The sequence below is a fragment of the Vipera berus genome (genome assembly GCF_964194415.1).
Source record: "Vipera berus genome assembly, chromosome: Z".
NCBI classification, from domain to species: domain Eukaryota; kingdom Metazoa; phylum Chordata; class Lepidosauria; order Squamata; family Viperidae; genus Vipera; species Vipera berus.
This window is the reverse complement of record NC_138205.1, coordinates 13177960-13197140: the sequence shown is the minus strand read 5'-3', so window position 1 is coordinate 13197140 and position 19181 is coordinate 13177960. Positions and strand designations below refer to the sequence as shown.

The 19181-nt window shown below is 42.3% G+C and overlaps 1 protein-coding gene across 1 annotated transcript; it reads left to right on the top strand.

Annotated features, from left to right (window-relative positions):
* Positions 1 to 4304: 4304 nt before the first annotated feature.
* Positions 4305 to 15721, top strand: LOC308678653 (zinc-binding protein A33-like; the record flags this gene model as incomplete). Its single annotated transcript, XM_081345882.1, has 6 exons — positions 4305 to 4742; positions 8124 to 8219; positions 9406 to 9642; positions 11421 to 11443; positions 12276 to 12400; positions 15171 to 15721. 6 exons carry the CDS (start codon positions 4305 to 4307, stop codon positions 15719 to 15721), a joined length of 1470 nt encoding a protein of 489 aa, XP_081202008.1.
* Between the last annotated feature and the right edge of the window lie 3460 nt (positions 15722 to 19181).

Genomic DNA, 19181 nt, shown 5'->3' with positions numbered 1-19181 from the left:
AGTTCAAGTCCTGCCAGCTGGATGTCTTGGACCAATCACCGGGAGAGTTATAGTTCCACCTCAACTATGAAAGCCAGCTGGTGACCTTGGACCAATCACACACACTCAGTCCATCTTACCTCACAGGGTTGTTGTGGGGAAAATAGGAGGCGGAAGGCGGGTTGGATATGTTTGCTGCTTTGAGTTATTTGTAAAAATAATAAAGGTGGGATACACACACACACACACACACACAGCTTTTTTGTAAAAGAAAAGGTGCCGGAACTCACACATGTCATACAACCCACCTTGCCTACACTACAAGGGTCCATCCCAAAAAGGTGCCGGAACTCCATTCTGAGCGTTCTATGAGAAAAAAAGCCATATCTATATATCTATATATGGTCTCTGGTTGATTTTTAAAAGTCGCGTGTAGCAGCTGCTTGGCGCATATCAGCTGTTAGGCGCGTAAGTCTCATCGCGCTGCATGTAGTCATGCGTTGAGTGACAGGCTCTTCATTCGAAGTAGAGTCAAGGAGGTCGTCGACCAGAGTCCAGCCTTTTCCAGCAAAGCCGGAACCACTGTGATTATAAACGAGCAAGCTTGTCACAAACAGGCCACACCCACATTCCACAATTTCAACGTTATAACTGCCATACAAGTGTACGTACTGACTCCCTTATCATTCAGCCCTTGCTCTGATGATGTCAACAGCTTGTTGATGAAAGCTCAGCAATAAAGAAGAATTTTCTCTTATATCCCGGAGTTCATGGTTTTTATTTTTACTAAATTCAAATGTCTACACTCGGGATTCCAGTTTTTAAATTTATTAAACACACACGCACACACACACACACACACACACACACACACACACACACACAAACTAGGTAACATTATCAGTTCTAGTAAAGAATGGGTTTGCTTTCTGTTTATATTCTAGTCGCTTGCCCTGTCAATGTCAATCAGATAAGCATAGATTAACACCAAGATTAACAACAGACCAACAATCAAGAAGTAAACAACACCCCAAACAAGGAATTGCCAAACAAGCTAACAGTTAATAGCCCTCCAAGACCACTCCCAGGGCAAGGCCTCCCCATTCCTTACAAGCACTGATGATATTACCTAGTTTGGGTAATGAAACATCTGCAAGAAAACAACCAAGCTCAGAGAGCACCAAGGACCCTGCATAAACAGATATTTTTTAAAACAATCATTCTAGACCAGGGGTAGGCAACCTCGGCTCTTTTATGACTCATAGCTGACTCAGGAATTCTGGGAGTTGGAGTCCATGAGTCATAAAAGAGCCGAGGTTGCCTACCCCTGTTCTAGACGGAGAAGCAGGCTGAAGTGGGAGATCTTCCCCTCAATGTAAGGTTTTGAATCTCCCCCTCCCCTCAAAGGCCCAGGGGGCAAAAAGGTACTGAGTGAAGAAGTCCCACAATAAACTCTTGCTCTACTTCCTTATGACTGAATCATCTCTAGAATCAACAATGTTTATGCCTAGAAGGGTCAAGGTCAGAAGCCTCTTAAAATTAATCCCTGAGAATACCAACAGTGGGTTTCATCACAGGAGAGAAAGAGATGAAGCACACAGTATTGATTGAGAAAGATAATTCCCGTTCTTGGGTGAGGCATGATTACTCATTCCTTACTTTTCCCAACTCTGCTTTCTTCCTTGTACAGAACTGAGATGACAAATCATTTCTGCTGGCTGGGGAATTCTGGGAGTCAGTCTTAAAGTTGCTGAGAAGTACTGCTCTAAGTTACCAATAGTCCTTGATAAACGACCACAATTAGGACTGGAATTTTGGTCATAGGTTGAGGCACCATGACACTGGACTCAATTTTACAATTGTTTTATGAGAGTTGTTAAGTGAGTAACCATTGTCGTTATGTGAAGCACACGGGCGTTGAGTGAATCACGTGGTCACAAAGCAAACCCATTTTATCCAATAGGAAATTGAAAAATGGCAAAAAAAGTCACAAATTGCATTTACATGACCATGTCTTCTTCTGGTTTCTGGCAAAAAAAATCCAACAATTGCAGGCAATGGGTTTGCTTAACAACTGTGGTGATCATTTAATGACTGATTAATGACTGTGACCTTCACTTTACGATTGCCGCATTCTGTTTGATTGGTCACATGGGTGCCTTGATTTGCGACCATCATGACATACAAATTCTAGGCTCCATTATGGTCACAAGTTGAGAACCATCTCTTGTCATGGCTGTATCTCCTATCCAAGTTTCATAAGCTGACAGCCTGACATTAGCAAAGGGCATGGGATTGGGGAGGATAGTAATGCAAGGAAGAAGGAGGGGGGATGAAAGTCCACTGCGCCTTGTGCGAAGCTTCAGCCTGCCAAGGTCAACTATCAATGTACAGAGCTGGGAACTGACAACCTGTTTCCTAAACAGTATAAAAAGGTAAAGGTTCCCCCGCACATGCGTGCTAGTCATTTCCGACTCTAGGGACCGGTGCTCATCCCTGTTTCAAAGCCGAAGAGCCAGCGCTTGTCCGAGGACGTCTCCGTGGTCATGTGGCCAGCATGACTAGACGCCAAAGGCACACGGAACGCTGTTACCTTCCCACCGTAGTGGTCCCTATTTTTCTACTTGCATTTTTATGTGCTTTCGAACTGCTAGGTTGGCAGAAGCTGGGACGAGTAACAGGCACTCACCCTGTTACGCGGCACTCGGGATTCGACCCACCAAACTGCCGACCTTCTGATCGACAAGCTCAGCATCCTAACCCACTGAGCCACTGCGTAAGAAGCACCTAATTGAATATTTACAGATAACCAGGGGATGGCTGGGGTGGGGGACAGAGGAAAATTTACTTTGTATAGTTTGCATGGGAAAACCTCAGATTCAGCTTACGCTTCTGCTGTAAACACCTAAGCTTCAGTAAAATATACTGTACTCTTGGCAAAACCGAATGGCCAGGAGTCTTTCTTTGCCAGAAGACTGAGTGGGATGGTGGACACCTATACATTTAAAAGTCTTGCCTTTCTGCCCAATAGTTTCTGTCTGTCTGTCTGTCTGTCTGTGTCTGTCTGTCTATCTATCTATCTATCTATCTATCTATCTATCTATCTATCTATCTATCTATCTATCTATCTATCTATCTATCTATCTATCTATCTATCTATCTATGTATCGGTTTGTGTTGTTGAAAGAAAAATCAGGTCCAGTTCCAAGCTGGGAATAAAATGGAGGCTGCTTGAGAAAGAAGGTCTGTTTATTGATGAGCAGAATCAGCAGCAGCATGTAGTTCTGGGACAGCTGACAAAATGGAGTTGAGAGTGGGTGGGTTTTTGTGCCTTCTGGTTGAGATGCTCCAGGGCCTTGTGCAATGTAGTGAACCTTGTGCCAATGGTGGTGGGTTAATCCTTTTATGTCCTAAAGGTCACGTCCTGTCCTTAGAGTTTGGGTGAGGGAATGTAAATTCTCAACCCCATCGACTGTAGGGGCTGAAGGTGTTTTGTTTATGGATAGATTGGCCCAATCTTTCTGAATATCCATTCAAAATCTCCTAACAATTGGCTTTTTTTGATTGAGGCTTTTTTTTGTTATAGCAGAAAGACTGGGGCTGCTTTCTGCCTTTGTTAAGATTCCCCCCCCCCACCCTCCATTTATTCTTTAGGGGGAATATCTTCTCCTGCCTCTTTTTAATATTAAGAATGAAGAATATTTTAATCTGGGGAGGTGGGGGTCTTCCTACAATGTAAAGAGGCAGTCTTATAGATGGGGTGGTGCAAAGCTTCGTCAAAAGAGGAAGAGATTTCAGACAATGATCAGACTCAAGGTGTGGTTGCAGTGGGAAACCTTTCAAAAACAATTGAGAATTTTTCAGAAGGTATGCTGAGACTTGTCCGGGCAGGATTGACTGGGTGAGAAGAGTCCATTAAGAGAATCCTATTTTGAAAAACAAGGCAGAAAAGAGCTTTGCAAAGGAGACTGGTTTTATTGTCATTTTGTTTAAATTGGCTTAAAATTGGTTTCATTACCGCTGGAGCATGCTTTTAAAAAGTGCCAAGAATGGAAAGAAAACGAGGAAGTAAGGACGAAGGAACGAAAGCCCAGAATTACCGGCAAAGGTTGAATTCCTTTTTCTAAAGCAGAGAGAATAGTCATTTAAATAACTGAAAGGGACAAAGTTCAGGATCTGAAGAGGGAACAAACCAGAGAAGAAACTTAGAGATAAAATACAACGGGGAAGAGCAAGTGGCTTAAGGAAGCTTTCTGAGGAGACAGGAAGGAGCTATAAAATAAATTATATCTTTTTCTGATTTGGGAAAGCTTTTCTTTTTCGCCATGGCTGCCCCAACAGGCATAGAATGTTTTGCTGAGGATCTGCGCTGTTCTATTTGCCTGGAGCTCTTTTCAGACCCCGTCATGCTGGAATGTGGGCACAACTATTGTCACGGCTGTATCACTCGGTTCTGGGCTGAGATCCCTATCAACCATAAGGAAGACATGCCACCACCCCTCCCTACTTGCCCAGAGTGTCGGCGTGAGATCCCAGGTGGCAAATATACACCTAATCGGGTGCTGGGACAGCTTGCTTGCAAAGCTCAGGAATCTCTTTTGGTCCAGGCTGGTGACGAGGAGACCAACGGTGATGAAGAAGATGAGGAGATGCAGGGGGACAAGCTTTTTTGTACTGAAGATGGGTGCCTGGTGAGAGCTCTGCAACCAGATCACTGGGGTCACCAATGTCTCCCTCTAGTTGAAGCTGTGGAGCACTTCAAGGTGAGTAGAAGGGGATCGTGGACTTGGTGAGTAGAAAGGGCAGAGATGGGGAGATTACATCAGGTCAGGATCTTCTGGGAAGTGAACTGCTGGGGGGGGAGAGAGAGGCTTGTGTGGGTTGGGTGTGGGTCTGTGCTGTCTCTGGTTGGCTGTGCGGTTGATTTGTATCCTGAGGGGTTCGTAGGCTGGTTGTAGATCAATGTGTCTGTCGATGGAACTGCTAGTGGAGTGCCAGGCTTCAATGAACTCACCAGTGTGGCCAATGATTTTTGTGTTGCTCCAATTGAACTGGTGTTGTTTGATGTCGGTGTGGGTAGCGATTAAAGATTTAGGATCGTGGTGTTTGACTGCAAGCCAATGTTTGTGGATCCTGGTTTTCAATTGACGTGATGCTTGTAGAAATGGTTGCAATAGTTACAACTGATCTTGTAGATTACGTTGTTTCTTTCATCCTTCTGTGTCTTGTCTTTGGTTCTGGATAATTCCAGAAGTGGAGCGTGGCTGTGGGTTTGTGGGAGGTCCATAACAGATGTTCTTGGGGCCACTCATGGAAAATGAGAAGATGCAGGTTATCTGAAAAGAAGGAAGACAAAACAATTGGGAGTTAAGGAAATGAAGGCAATTTCACTTTAAAATGGAAGTACAGCTAGTTCTCACTCAACAACCATTCATTTAGTGATTGTTTGAGGTTACAATGGTATTTGGGGAAAAACGATGTAGCACCAGTCCTCACATTTATGACCTTAGTAGCATCACCATGGTCAAATGCTCATGATTCGGGTATATGGCAAGCATTGCACATTTATGAAAATTCTGGTCAAAGAATTGTCATTTTGAACTGTCTGAGCCAGCTTCAGACATGCAAAGTCAATGTTGAAGCTGGCAAGGGGCTGCAAATCACAGTCACATGATATTTCACTTAATGACCTCAACCAGGACAGTTGGAGCTGCCATCATAAATCGGCAAGGTTGCATGATGTTTTTCTGGATGATCGCTTCATTTAGCAACAGAGTGGCTGGTCCCAATTATGATTGTTAAGTGAGGACTATCTATACATACTGAAGAAGATAGCAAGGCTACTAGTCATACAATGATTGGATGGATTCCTTTCTTTCTTTTCTGAGCATCTTACATTAAAAGAAAGAATATAATATTTAAATTAATATAATAATCTAAATTTAAAAAAACTAATAATAACTATATAAGAAATATAATAATTAAAACACGGAAGGAATTTAAAACACTTTATGTGACATTATATAGCATTTGAGGCCCAGAAAGTAGCAGTCTGAATAGCTGTATCATTGGTTCGGAACAAATTATCCGTTGTGCATGGTCCATCAAGATTATGGCAAAATGGATTCGTGATATGTAGAAACAATGTGCCTCCAATAACAGTGTTTTAGGATGTTTTGCTGGGGGGTTTCCCAGAAACATCTGGCTATCCACAGCATCTGGAGCACAGAGTATCATACTGAACAAATTGTTTTGATCTGGGTCTTACTTTTGGAGCTGGTAAGCATGTTAAACATTTTGTGGGTCTGTGGTAGGCATTTGCAAAGGTACTGTATATGTGCTTGGGTGTGATTGCTGATTCACAAAGTGACTGTCAGGGTTGTGCGATCAGTTGCATAACACTGTTTTTCAAAAGGAAAACTTCTGAAATTCGTTCTCTCTTCCCTTTAGCCCCCCCACCCCCAGCCTTCTATCTGTTCTTTTTCTTTTTCTGAGGTATGGTAGACAGAATGGCACCAATCACCAAGCAAGTGTCACCCTTTTTTCATCTTCCTTAGAAAGAGTGCAGAGAAGAGCAACAAAGATGATCAGGGGACTGGAGGTTAAAACATACAAGGAACGGTTGCTGGAATTGGGAATGTCTAGTTTAATGAAGAGAAGGATGAGGGGGGACATGATAGCAGTCTTCCAATATCTCAGGGGCTGCCACAAAGAAGAGGGAGTCAAGCTATTCTCCAAAGCACCCAAAGGCAGGACAAGAAGCCACGGATGGAAACTAGTCAAGGAGAGAAGCAACCTGGAGCTAAGGAGAAACTTCCTGATAGTTAGAACAATTAATCAGTGGAACAACCTGCCTCCAGAGGTGGTGAATGCTCCAACACTGGAGGTTTTTAAGAAGAGACTGGCCAGCCATTTGCCTGAAATGGTGTAGGGTGTCCTGGCTGAGCAGGGGGTTGGACTAGATGACCTCCAAGGTCCCTTCCATCATCGTCATCATCATCATCATCATCATCATCATCATCATCATCATCATCATCATCATTATTTAGAATAGAATAACAGAGTTGGAAGGGGCATTGTAGATCATCTAGTCCAACTCCCCACACCCAATGTCACCCCTCATTTTTATTGTTTTGCAAAAAGCTTTATGGTTTACAAAGATCTGACATTCTTCTCAAGCAGGAGGCTGGTAGTTGGCTTTGATACAGGCCATCATCTGTGGAATTACTACGCAGGAGATCAGAAATAATCAAAAAGTAAAATACAATCAATACCGTGTTATCTACCTATGTTCAATTTTTACAGGATTCCTGTCCGCTTTACTTTTGAAAGCAACTATATAATTTGTGGCAAAACTTTTTAAAGCACTCATGTCTTTTCCTAGGACTGTTTGGCGGTTACATCCCTGTTTGCTTTGAGATACCATCTTGTCTTCATCCTCATAGTCTTTAGAGTTGCAAAGTCTGAGTAACTTTTGAGATGCTTGTTTTAAATTCTACCAACCCCTTCCTCAGTGTGGTGCAAGACTGATGTGACATGTACTGCATTTGTATGAGGCTTTTTAGGAAATGGGGCTGCAACACATCTGGAGGGCCAAAGATTGAGGGAAATTGTTCTAGGATTTCTTAAGACAAAGCTTGCAGTGTCCACACAGAAGAATTCTATTTTGTAGAGCTTATTGTGCAGTTGTGTAGCTTGGCCTAAATAACAATTGCCACTGGCTGAACAAAAAGGACTATCCTGCCAGCTGTGCATAGTAGCCAGCAATAATCAAGTAGCCAGAAAACAACCAAGCTCAGAGTGCACCAAGGACCCCTTAATTCAACCTTGAGCTACATATATTCTCCTTTATTGGAGCCAGAAATATGGTTATTAGCCACTGTGGATTTATACCTGAGTTGGATTGTCAATTCTTGTAATAGCTAGAGAAGAAATGGGTACGAAAGCAAAGTCTGAGATAGTGTCCAGAGATGGGTGGTCCCTGTAAGATCTGGATTGGACCCCAGTGCAAAAATCTGTCTCTACTTCGATGGCTGGCTGTTGGCTTTTCTGGCATCTGTTTTCATTGACCTCAGATGATCAATAACTGTGAATGGCTACTGTAATCTGGTTCTATCTTGTGTGGTGTTTCTGCTTCCTTCCAGGAGATCTTAACAGCGTCTAAAACACAGCTGGAATCCAAAATTGAAGCAGAAAGATCCGTTCAAGAGCAGAGGGACCAGAAACTTCCAGAAATCAAAGTAAGTCAAATCTTCCATGCTGTTGTACATATTGAGCATATGTTTGACATGGTCAGTCATCACTGGTGCTTTAGTAGGTAAATGAACGTAGCGGTAGTGTTAACGTGCTGGTGCCAAATTAATTCTTCAGTGTTATGTAGAGATAATGAGCGGTGGTAGGGCCTAGTAATGAAGACGCCCGCCTCCCACTTGGAAGGTTGAGAGTTCGATTTTAGGTAGCCGTAGATGTTTCTCTCCTAGGGTGCAAAGAAAAAAAATCTGCTGTGAACTCTGTGTGGTGTCAGGAAAGGCATCTGGTCAGTAAACACTCAGATACATCTAGTCCACCCCCCACCCCCCGACTGTACTGCAAATTAAGGGATTACAGGATTGTAAAAAGGGAGTAGATATAGAGATCATACAGTCAAAACCAATGTAGGCTGGGGAATTCTGGGAGTTGAAGACCACACATCTTAAACTTGCCATATTTGAGAAATACCAGTCCAAATTATCAATAAAATCAATCCATAGATGAGATAGGTAGGTAGATAGGTAGGTAGGTAGATAGATAGATGATAGTCAGACATAGATAGATAGATAGATAGATAGATAGATAGATAGATAGATAGATAGATAGATAGATAGATAGATAGATAGATAGATAGATAGATAGATAGATGATGGATGGATGGAGAGATACATAGATGTATAAAAGTTTATATGGTTGGGACTGGTCAGTGTCTGATGGGAGACTATCAAAAATATCAGATTAGACAGAAGTTAAAAAACCTAAAAGCAGGTTAAAAAAATCAATATTATTCAAAGGAATGTTACAGACGAGTCCATGTTATTGGAAACTGAGCTTGACCAGTGGGAGACTTGACATTATTTCCCACTAAACTACATAACAGGACAACTTGGGCAGGGGGTTGGACTAGTTGACCTACAACAGCAGTGTCAAGCTCGCAACGTCACGTGATGTGACATATCGTGACTTTTTTTGCCTGCCAGCAATGGGGTGGGCACGGTTTTGCTGTGATGTATCTGGCCTGTGGGCCAGCAGTTTGACACCCCTGACCCTACAAACTCTCTTCCACCTCTGTTATTCTATTATATTCTAACATGAAGGGGCCTTCTTGATGTACAGTATTTTCTAAAAGCAGAGATGGTGGGGATCTCACACATTCCTCCTCCTTCTTCTCCCAAGGCCCAACGGCTGCGTCTAGAGCAAAATCTCTCTGCCCAGTTCACGGAGCTCCATCAGTGGCTTCAAGAGAAAGAATCTGCACTGATCAGGGAGATCCAGAGAGAGGAAAAACTGCTTCTTAGTGAACTGGACAGGAACCAGAGGAACAGCCAGGAGCAAATCCGCACAGCCAAGGAGGAAGTAGCTAAGATTCAGGCTCGGCTTACGATGGAACCGGATTCTGAAAGCTTCCTTAAAGTCAGTGCATTTCTCAAGCAATATCTGCATTTGTGTGTCTGGATGTACATGTGTCTTTCTCTTACAGGTAGTCCTCAACCTGTGGCCATTCGTTTAGCGACTGTTCAAAGTTACAACAATACTGAAAAAGTAACTTACGGTTGGTCCTCTCAGTTATAACTGTTGCAGCATCCCTGCAGTCATAATAATAATAATAATAATAATAATAATAATAATAATAATAATAATAATAATAATAATAATAATAATAATAATATAATGATGGTGCAAGCAAGGGTAGTACCAATAGTAATAGGCGCCTTGGGTGCAATCCCAAAACAACTGGAGCACCACTTGAACACAATTGGCACTGACAAATTCACCATTAGTCAATTGCAAAAGGCGGCCTTACTAGGAACTGCTTCCATCCTGTGACAATATCTGTAATACCATCAAACATCCACATTTGCCTATCCCAGGTCCTTGGTAAGGACTCGATAGGTAGACAAAAATTGCCCAATCCAGTCTGAACATCTGGCTGACTGTGCGATGATCAATAATAATAATAATAGTAAAGTTGGAAGGGACCTTGGAGGTCATCTAGTCCAATTCCGTGCTCAGGCAGGAAACCCTATCGTCTGGTCTCTTGGCAACCAGCTGGCATTTATGATGGCTGCAGTATCCCAGAGACATGTGATTACCAATTGCCATCTTTCTAGCTAGCATCTGACAAGAAAAGTCGATGGGGGGGGGGGAAGTAGCAACTTGTGGTCACGTGATGTCTCGCTTAATGACCATGCCAAAAAAGGTTGTAAAATTGGGTGTGGCCACATGATGCCTCACTTAGCATTCACACTGCTTAACAATGAATTTTACAGTCCTACTTGTGGTCATAAGTCAAGGACTACCTACGTATCTCCAGTATTCAAGATCCTCTGCAGTTTTCCTTTCATTTAACTCAAGGCTTTCCGATCTTGCAATCAGACTATTGCCACATTGCATTTATCAGCAGGGCCAAGCTTTAAGGGCCAACTCAGTATTTCCTTTCTAAACAATTTACCTAGGCGTTAGGAAGTTGCCACCTAACCAAACCTGGTTCAATTATGTGATCTTCCTTCAAAAAAAGATATTGACTCTCCACTTCAAACTCTTCAAAGGCTATCACTGGGAAGAGGGTATGAATTCATTCTCCCCAGCCCCCAAGGGTAGGCAAAGAACCAGTGAGTGGAAGCTTTACAGTATATGGAGACAACCAAACTCCAAATAAGGAGGATATTTCATCATCCTAAGAGCAATTACAATGAAATAAGTTGCCTCAAATTCCCTTGGAGAGGTGGAGCTCCATCACTGCAAGTTTGCAAGCAATGGCTGGACAAACATTCATCTGGGATGATTTAAGACAGGGGTCTTCAAACTTGGCCCTTTTATGTCTTGTGGACTTCAACTCCCAGAATTCCTCAGCCAGGCACAAGGATTGGACTAGAAGATCTTCAAGAGCCCTAGGATTCCATGATTCATTGGGAAAGATAGTGGCATTCCTCTTTCTTCCATTAGATGAATTCTAGTGGAACCAGTTTAAAGTAATGGGCTAAAACAGGCATGTCAAACAGCCAGTCCACGGGGCGGATGTGTCATGCTGAAACCGCACCCACCCCATTGCCGGCAATGGGGAAAATGTCCCGATACGTTGCATGATGTCACGTGACGTCATGAGTTTGACATGCCTGGGCTAAAACACCCAGGAAACCATTCTTAATAGCTACCCTTTCTCTGATCCTTCTTACTTTCTCCTTCCATAGGATATCAAAGTCTTCATAGAAAGGTGAGTATGTCTTCTGGGTGAACCAGTGCTCTGATGCTCTGTTGGTCCTTTACAAATTGGGTGGAGGCCTTCTGTTGAACTACTTTAATTTGGCTTATTTATAATAACTACAATAAAGACATTGTCTGCTTTTTGTCTGGCTTGGGACTTTCCCCCACTGCTGAGCTGAAGTGCTCTGCACTCTTCCTTGAATCAGTAGAAGACTATATCAGCTTGTCTCTGGCTGTTTTCCTTACTGATCCCTGCTGCCTTTGATTCCAGATTCAAGGATCTGCCCAAAAATATTAATCATGAACAAATCTCAGAGCAACCTTGCAAGTTGTTGGGAGGATAAAATGAGGGCTGGTTGCTCAACAGAGCCAGTCTGATGTAGATTAGAGAATTGGAGATTGTAAAGATAGCTGGCACATAAATTTTAACAAATAAATAAATTCTAGTCCTATTTAGGCAAAAAAACTCATCTGGGTGACATTGGATCAAGAAGCAATGGAAAACCACTTCTGAAACCTTGCCAATACAACTGCAGGGATCTGTCCAGGCAATTGGCACGAGTTAACACTGAGTTGAAAGCATAATTCTACTTCTACTTCTACTTCTACTTCTACTTCTACTTCTACTTCTACTTCTACTTCTACTTCTACTTCTACTTCTACTTCTACTTCTACTTCTACTTCTACTTCTATTACTGCTACTATTACGTTTCCTTGGTGCATCGTTTAATACTAAAGGAAAGTATTGAGAGCCTCAGAAATTCCCAGATATGACCACCAGATGGTGGTCAAGATCAAGCCTTGGCATTGAACAGTTCTTGCTGGTTTTTCTGTCTTTGCAGATACTGTCCTGGCGAGGACAAAGCAAGTCCACTGCCTGTGATTTCTCATGATTTCAATTTAGGTCAGTTTAAAGGGCCTATTCAGTACATGGTCTGGAGAGAGATGTTGCTGGACTTAAGACCTTGTGAGTATCATGGGGGAACAGCATCAAAATCGCAACAAAGCCGAGCGAATTCTTACATGATGATTTGATCATGTGTAACTCATTTCAGTTCTGGTAAGGGTGGCATAATGGTTAGAGTATTAAGCTAAGAGGCTTTTTAGCCTCAGCTGAACCCTGTAATCTGCTGCGGCCTTGTCTAAAACGCTTCTCTCCCTATATTGTGGATTACAACTAGCATGAACTGCAGATTAACCGCTTGGTTCCCAGGCTGATAAAAGATTCAGGAGGCTGTTACGTAAATTGCCAGATGCAAGCATCTCCATTATCACTAAAAAGGCACACCTCTTTTCCAGATCATAGGAAAACTGTTAGAAGAGAAATAAAAAAAAGTTTCACCCTTACCGTACATGTTGAATCTAAACAGTTCAGCAGCTGGAATTGTTGTAAAGCCCATTCTTTTGCAATTCAAAACACTAAAAAAATTGTGACTGGAAAGAATCATGATAAACAGTGCCAAGGAGCATAACAGTACAATTAATGTTTATGGATGATGGGCATAGTAGTGCCCAAGCCCTGGATGGAAACAGGTTGAGGATGGCAGGCTCAAAAATCAACCTTCAGCCCTCTCTTACCTTAATCTATTTCACAGAATTGGGAGGACAAAGGTTAAAAATTGCCTGGGTACAAGTGAGGTGTAACTACTCGTAGCTCATTGGAAGGAAGGCAAGCAAGTTCCCATCTGCCTTCTCACTTAAGAATTTGTTTCCATCTTTTTGGAAGGGGATTGTAACATTGACTAACTTTCAAAGTTCAAGTGGTTGCATTTTGCCACAAACCTCGAAGCTTTAGGAGCTGGCTGGTGGTTTGCAAAACATTTAGCCACGAGGTGATCCTATCACATCCTCACAGAAAATATAGGGGCTCCTGCCTGAGCAGGGGGTTGCACTAGAAGACCCTCGAGTTCCCTCCCAACTCCGTCATTCCGTGTTCCGTATAAAATGCTTTTTGCTGAGAACAGTTCTACTCGTTCTGCAAGAACTTTGTTGAAGGTAACATAATATTAACAGAATAACAGATTTGGAAGGGACTTCGGAAGTCATCTAGCCCAACCCTCTGCTCAAGCAGGAAACCCAGATCCCGAGAGTGAGCTCACCTGGATATTTATACCTCCTTCTGTTCACAAAACTGGGCCAGGACAGAATAACCAAAGAGTTAGAAGGAACAGGTCTCTTCTTGAACACTAAAGAATCATTTCAAGTGTCTTCAGGGGAGAATCATGCAGAAAAGAATCCCCTTTTAGAACTTGCAGATGATGCCTTCAGGGAATTTGGGTTCTATCCAGGGGTAGGCAACCTTGGCTCTTTTATGGGTTGTGGACCTCAACCCCCAGAATTCCTGAGCCAACCATGCTGAGGGGAAAGGGAGAGGTTTCCAAGCTGAGTCATAAAAGAGCCAAGGTTGCCTACCCCTGCCCTATACCATACTTACCAAGAGCAGCGAATCAGTCAGAAAGCTGGAAAGATCATGTGTATGTCCAGAGACATAACAACTAATAAAGTTGCAGATAGTCCTTGACTTACGACCACCACACAGTTGTTAACTGAGTTTCGCCCCATTTTATGATCTTCCTTGCCGCAGTTGTTAAGGGAATCACTGAAGTTGTTAAATTAGTACTGTGTTGTTAAGTGAATCTGGCTTCCCCATTGATGTCGCTTACCAGAAAGTCGCAAAAGGTGATCATGTGACTCCGGTACACGGCAACCGTCATAAATATGAACCAGTTGCCAAGCACCTGAATTTTGATTGCAGGACCATGGGGATGCTGCAGTAAGTGTGAAAAATGGTCATAAATTATCTTTTTCAGTGCTGTTGTCACTTTGAACAGTCACTAAACAAATCGTTGTAAGTTGAGGATTTAATCACCTAACTAGAATGTGGAAGTAATAGAACCCAAATCAACTAAAATTTGTCTAGTTTTTAGCAGGACAATAACAGGATTTCTTGATTGGCATTGCTGCAAACTGATGCTATCTACTCGGCATAGACCTGTTTTTAAACATCTTCTTGGGGGGACATTCCCAAGTTCAAAATCAGTAACTGTGAGAGGGACCTTGGAGTCTTAGCGGACGGTCACTTAAATGTCAGCCAGCAGTGTGCAGCCGCCGCCAAAAAAAGCTAATACAATCCTTGGTTGAATAAACAGACATAGAATCAAAAATCACACGAAGCATTAGTACCGCTTTATAAAGCCTTAGTAACTGGAATACTGCATCCAGTTTTGGTTACCACATCACAAAAAAGATGTTGAGACTTTGGAAAAAAGTGCAGAGAAAAGCAGCTAAGATGTTTATAAAGGCCTGGAGGCTAAAACATATGAAGAACGGTTTCAGGATTTGGGTTTGGCTATCTAGAGAAAAGAAGGACTGGGGTGACATGATAGCAGTATTCCATTATTTGAGGGGCTGCCACAAAGAGGAGGGGGTCCATTTATTTCCCAAAGCACCAGAGGGCAGGACAAGAAACAATAGATGGAAACTAATCAAGGAGAGAAGCAACCTGGAATTAAGGAGAAACTTCCTAACAGTGAGGACAATTAACCAATGGAACAGAAGTTGCCTTCAGAAGTTGTGGGTGCTTCATCACTGGAGGTTTAGCTGTCTGAAATGGTATAGGTTCTCCTGCTTGAGCAGGGGGTTAGACTAGAAGACCTTCAGGGTCCTTTCCAGCTCCATTCTGATTGATTGAAAGTTGCCAAATATAGATAACTCTCTTATTGTTCTCCTCCCAACAGTCCCTTCCCATATAACCTTGGATCCTGCCACCAACCATCCCAACCTCGTGCTCTCCAAGGATCTTGACACAGTACGCTTGGAAGATCACCCCGAAGAAGAAATCCCCGATGGCCCAGAAAGATTTAGCAAGACTGTGTGTGTGCTGGGTGCCCAGGGCTTTACTTCGGGATGCCATTATTGGGAGGTAGACGTTGGAAATAAAACCAGCTGGGATATTGGGGTGGCCAAGGAGTCGGTGAACAGGAAGGAGGCCAAAGTGACGGTCAAGCCCAGCAATGGGTTTTGGGCCATTTGGCTACGGAATGGCACTGAGTACAAGGCCCTTGACTCTCCCTCCAAGCAGTTGCTCCTCAAGATCAAGCCTCAGAAAGTGGGGGTCTATTTAGATTATGAAGGAGGACAAGTCTCTTTTTACGATGCTGACACCATGACCCACATCTATACTTTTCTGGATGACTTCTCCGAGTGCCTGTACCCCATGTTTAGCCCTGGGGTCAACAAAGATGGTCTGAATGGTGAACCTCTCTGCCTCCTGTGCCCATGGTTCTAGCAAGGACCACATACGTTATTCAACTCTGTGTTGACTTTATTTCAGTTGTGAATAGTCTGAAAGTGCCTAACATGTCATGTTGTTGAAATTTGGGGGAACTGAGCGTATGGGACCACATGTAAGTTGGCTTGAACTTGAACTTTTATTTTATTTATTTATTTATTCGTTTTATATACCGCCCTTTTCCCGGAGGACTCAGGGCGGTGTACAGAGCAAAGTAAGTATACAATAAACCAACAATAAAACAAATAAAACCCCAGATCTACAAATAAAACCCCAAATCTATCAGGCCAGGCCGGCTTGCTGGAATAGATAGGTTTTTAAATCTCGCCGAAAGGTGCGAAGGTCGGGGGCCATCCGGATTTCGGCTGGTAAGTGGTTCCAGAGGATTGGCGCACCCACCGAGAATGCTCTCCCCCTGGGGGTCACCAGCCGACATTCTCTGACCGGTGGCACCCTGAGGAGGCCCTCTCTGTGGGAGCGCACAGGACGGAGGGGTGTTGACGCTGGCAGTAGGTGCTCCCGTAGGTATTCCAGACCCATGCCATGTAGGGCTTTGTATGTCATCACTAGCACCTTGAATTTCACCTGGAAGGCAACTGGAAGCCAGTGCAGCTCACGAAGCAAAGGTGTAATATGGGAGTATCGGGGAGCCCCCAAAAGCGTCCGTGCAGCTGCACTCTGTACCAGCTGAAGCTTCCGAGTGATTCTCAAGGGCAGCCCCATGTAAAGAGCGTTGCAGTAGTCAAGACGAGAGGTCACAAGTGCATGGGTGACTGTACGTAAGGCATCCAGGTCCAGATAGGGTCGTAGCTGGCGCACCAGATGAACCTGAGTGAAAGCCCCCCTAGTCACAGCTCCTATGTGATCTTCTAAGGAGAGCTGTGAATCTAGGACACCCAGGTTGCGAGCCCTATCTACGGGGGGCAGTAACTCGCCCCCAATATTAAGGGATGGAATACTCTGAATATCCTGACATGCCGGTATGTACAGCCATTCAGTCTTGTCCGGGTTGAGTTGAAGCCTGTTCCTCCCCATCCATTCCCGGACTGCTTCCAGGCAACTTTTCCATATATGGAAAAAAAAAGAAATTTAAGAAGAGATGATGTTTTATTGTACACCGCCCAGAATCCCTCTTTGAGGGAGATGGGAAGTCCAGAAATGTGAAATATAAATAAATAAATAAATATTCCAACAAATTCAAACACAATAAATCAGCAGGTTTTGAGGGGCTCTGGAGAAAGTTTTATGATTAGGACTAGCTATAATGGATGTTCTTCTGTAGACTAGCTTTCTTAACCTTTGACTATACCAGGGGTCTCCAAATGTGGCAATTTTTAGATTTGTGGACTTTAGTTCCTAGAATTCCTCAGCTAACCATGCTGGCTGGAGAATTCTGGGATTTGGAATCCACAAGTCTTAAAGCTGCCACATTTGGAGACCCCAGGACTATACTTAACAACCTGGTTTCAACCCGTGTGTTCACTGCATTCTATTTAAAAACTCTGTGCTCTCACTTATGACATTGAATTAAGTCAATCCGAGTTCTGATTTTATGGGACCAGCATTTCTTGTCTATTTTTTTACCTCCCAATCAGTATATTAATGCCTTGAAATTTGTATTTAGCAGTCTATATGTCTTCGTTCATAAGACATTTTGAGAAATGAGGAGTTTCACATAGGCAGCCGACACTTGTGTGGCTCATTCTTTTTAAAAGGAAGTGTATTTTTCCAGTCCTACAAATCAAATAATAACAACATTCCGATTGCTAGGGGGAAAAAAAGAAGTTTGTGTTTTGAAAAGTATCTAAGGGACTAAAATGCTTTGGGGGACATGTCATTGCTTCTGGGAGAAGAGGTATACCAGTTCACTGGGGAAGCCTCATGGGAAACGCAGTATCATAGAAAGACGTTGGTTGAACCAACCAGAGATTTTCTTCTCTGGCAATAGATTGGATCAGATTTTCAAAGATACGTGCAAAGGTAAGCGTTTGTGAAGAGAAGTCTGCTGTTTTCATTTTTAAATACAATTTCAGGATTAATTTAATATAATTGTTCAATATAATTTCCAAAAGGCCCTCATTGTGCTGTTTGCAATTGTTCACGAAGGCCCATTTGAGAGTTGCTTGTTTGATAAAATGTCAGATAAAAAAATCATTTTCTTTTAATTCCAAGATGCTGGAATAATTCTGTGGGCTTCATAGCTTGTGATAGCAAACATTCCATGCTGAAGTCCAGCTGGAGATTCATTTAGAATAAGTAGGACTTTGCAGTTTAATATACGGAATAAGTTACATTAATATTTTATGTACTCAAACACACACAATCAGCTTAAGATTTTAAAATTTGTTTTTATTTATCACTGCCACATCTAGCCTGCTCTACCCCACACAATTCTGCTTAATGTTCTACTGGTTTTAATCTAGAGATTTTTCACTCTAGATTTTTCACTCTTAGACTACCTCCTTTGAAAAACTTTGGGAGAAGCCTATGTTGGAATCTGTAAGTTGGTGCTTTTAGCCTTATCATTTATAGTAAGTTGTCCTCCAATATTCAGTAGAATGAAGTTAATTTGCAGGTGACGATTTATACTCTTTTTATAAATAACAGGAACTCCCCAAAGTGTACTATGGTAAAATGAACTGGGAGATTCATCAAAGCCAGATTTATTTAGGATCAGATATGGTTAGATACATATATATTGCACCAAGCCATGGTTTGTTTTAAACAAGTAAATAAAATACATTTAGACTCTCTCTCTCTCTCTGTGTGTGTGTGTGTTTGTGTGTGTGTGTGTGAATGTTTGTGTGCATAATGCATGAACCAACCTTGTTTTCTCCTTTCTTCTTACTTCTATGCAATTACTCTATAGCTAGGGTGGGAAATCAGAGGGTGTCACCACCAAGGAGATAAGTCCATCTTTCTATAAAACAGCAGCAACAAATGAAGAAAAAGGTAATTTCTCTTTAGTAATTTTTCAACCAATGTACTGTCTGAGTTTACATGCTAATACATATTTAATTCCTAATCTTTTCTTCTTTCCTCCAGCCAATGGTAAAATAAGTCCCAGGCTTGATAATAGTCTGTTTCTTCTTTTTCTTTCACTCTCATAGTAATTTTGTCCATCTCTGTGCATTCTAGTATTATTTTAATTATTTCTTCATCTGATGGTATTCCTTCATTTTTCCAGTGTTGCGCAAATATAATTCTTGCTGCTGTTGTGACATGCAAAGTCAAGTATAAGCTTTGTTTATTTAGTCTTTTCTGGCATTATACCTAATAAAAAAAGTTCAGGTTTAACATCAACATGTTCTCCTAACATCTGTCCTAGCCAAGTATGTATCTTTTTCCAATAAGTATTTACTTTATCACATGTCCACCAAACATGATAACACGTGCCTGACTTATGTTTACATTTCCAACATCTATCTGACATATTTTTAAACATTTTTGCCAATCT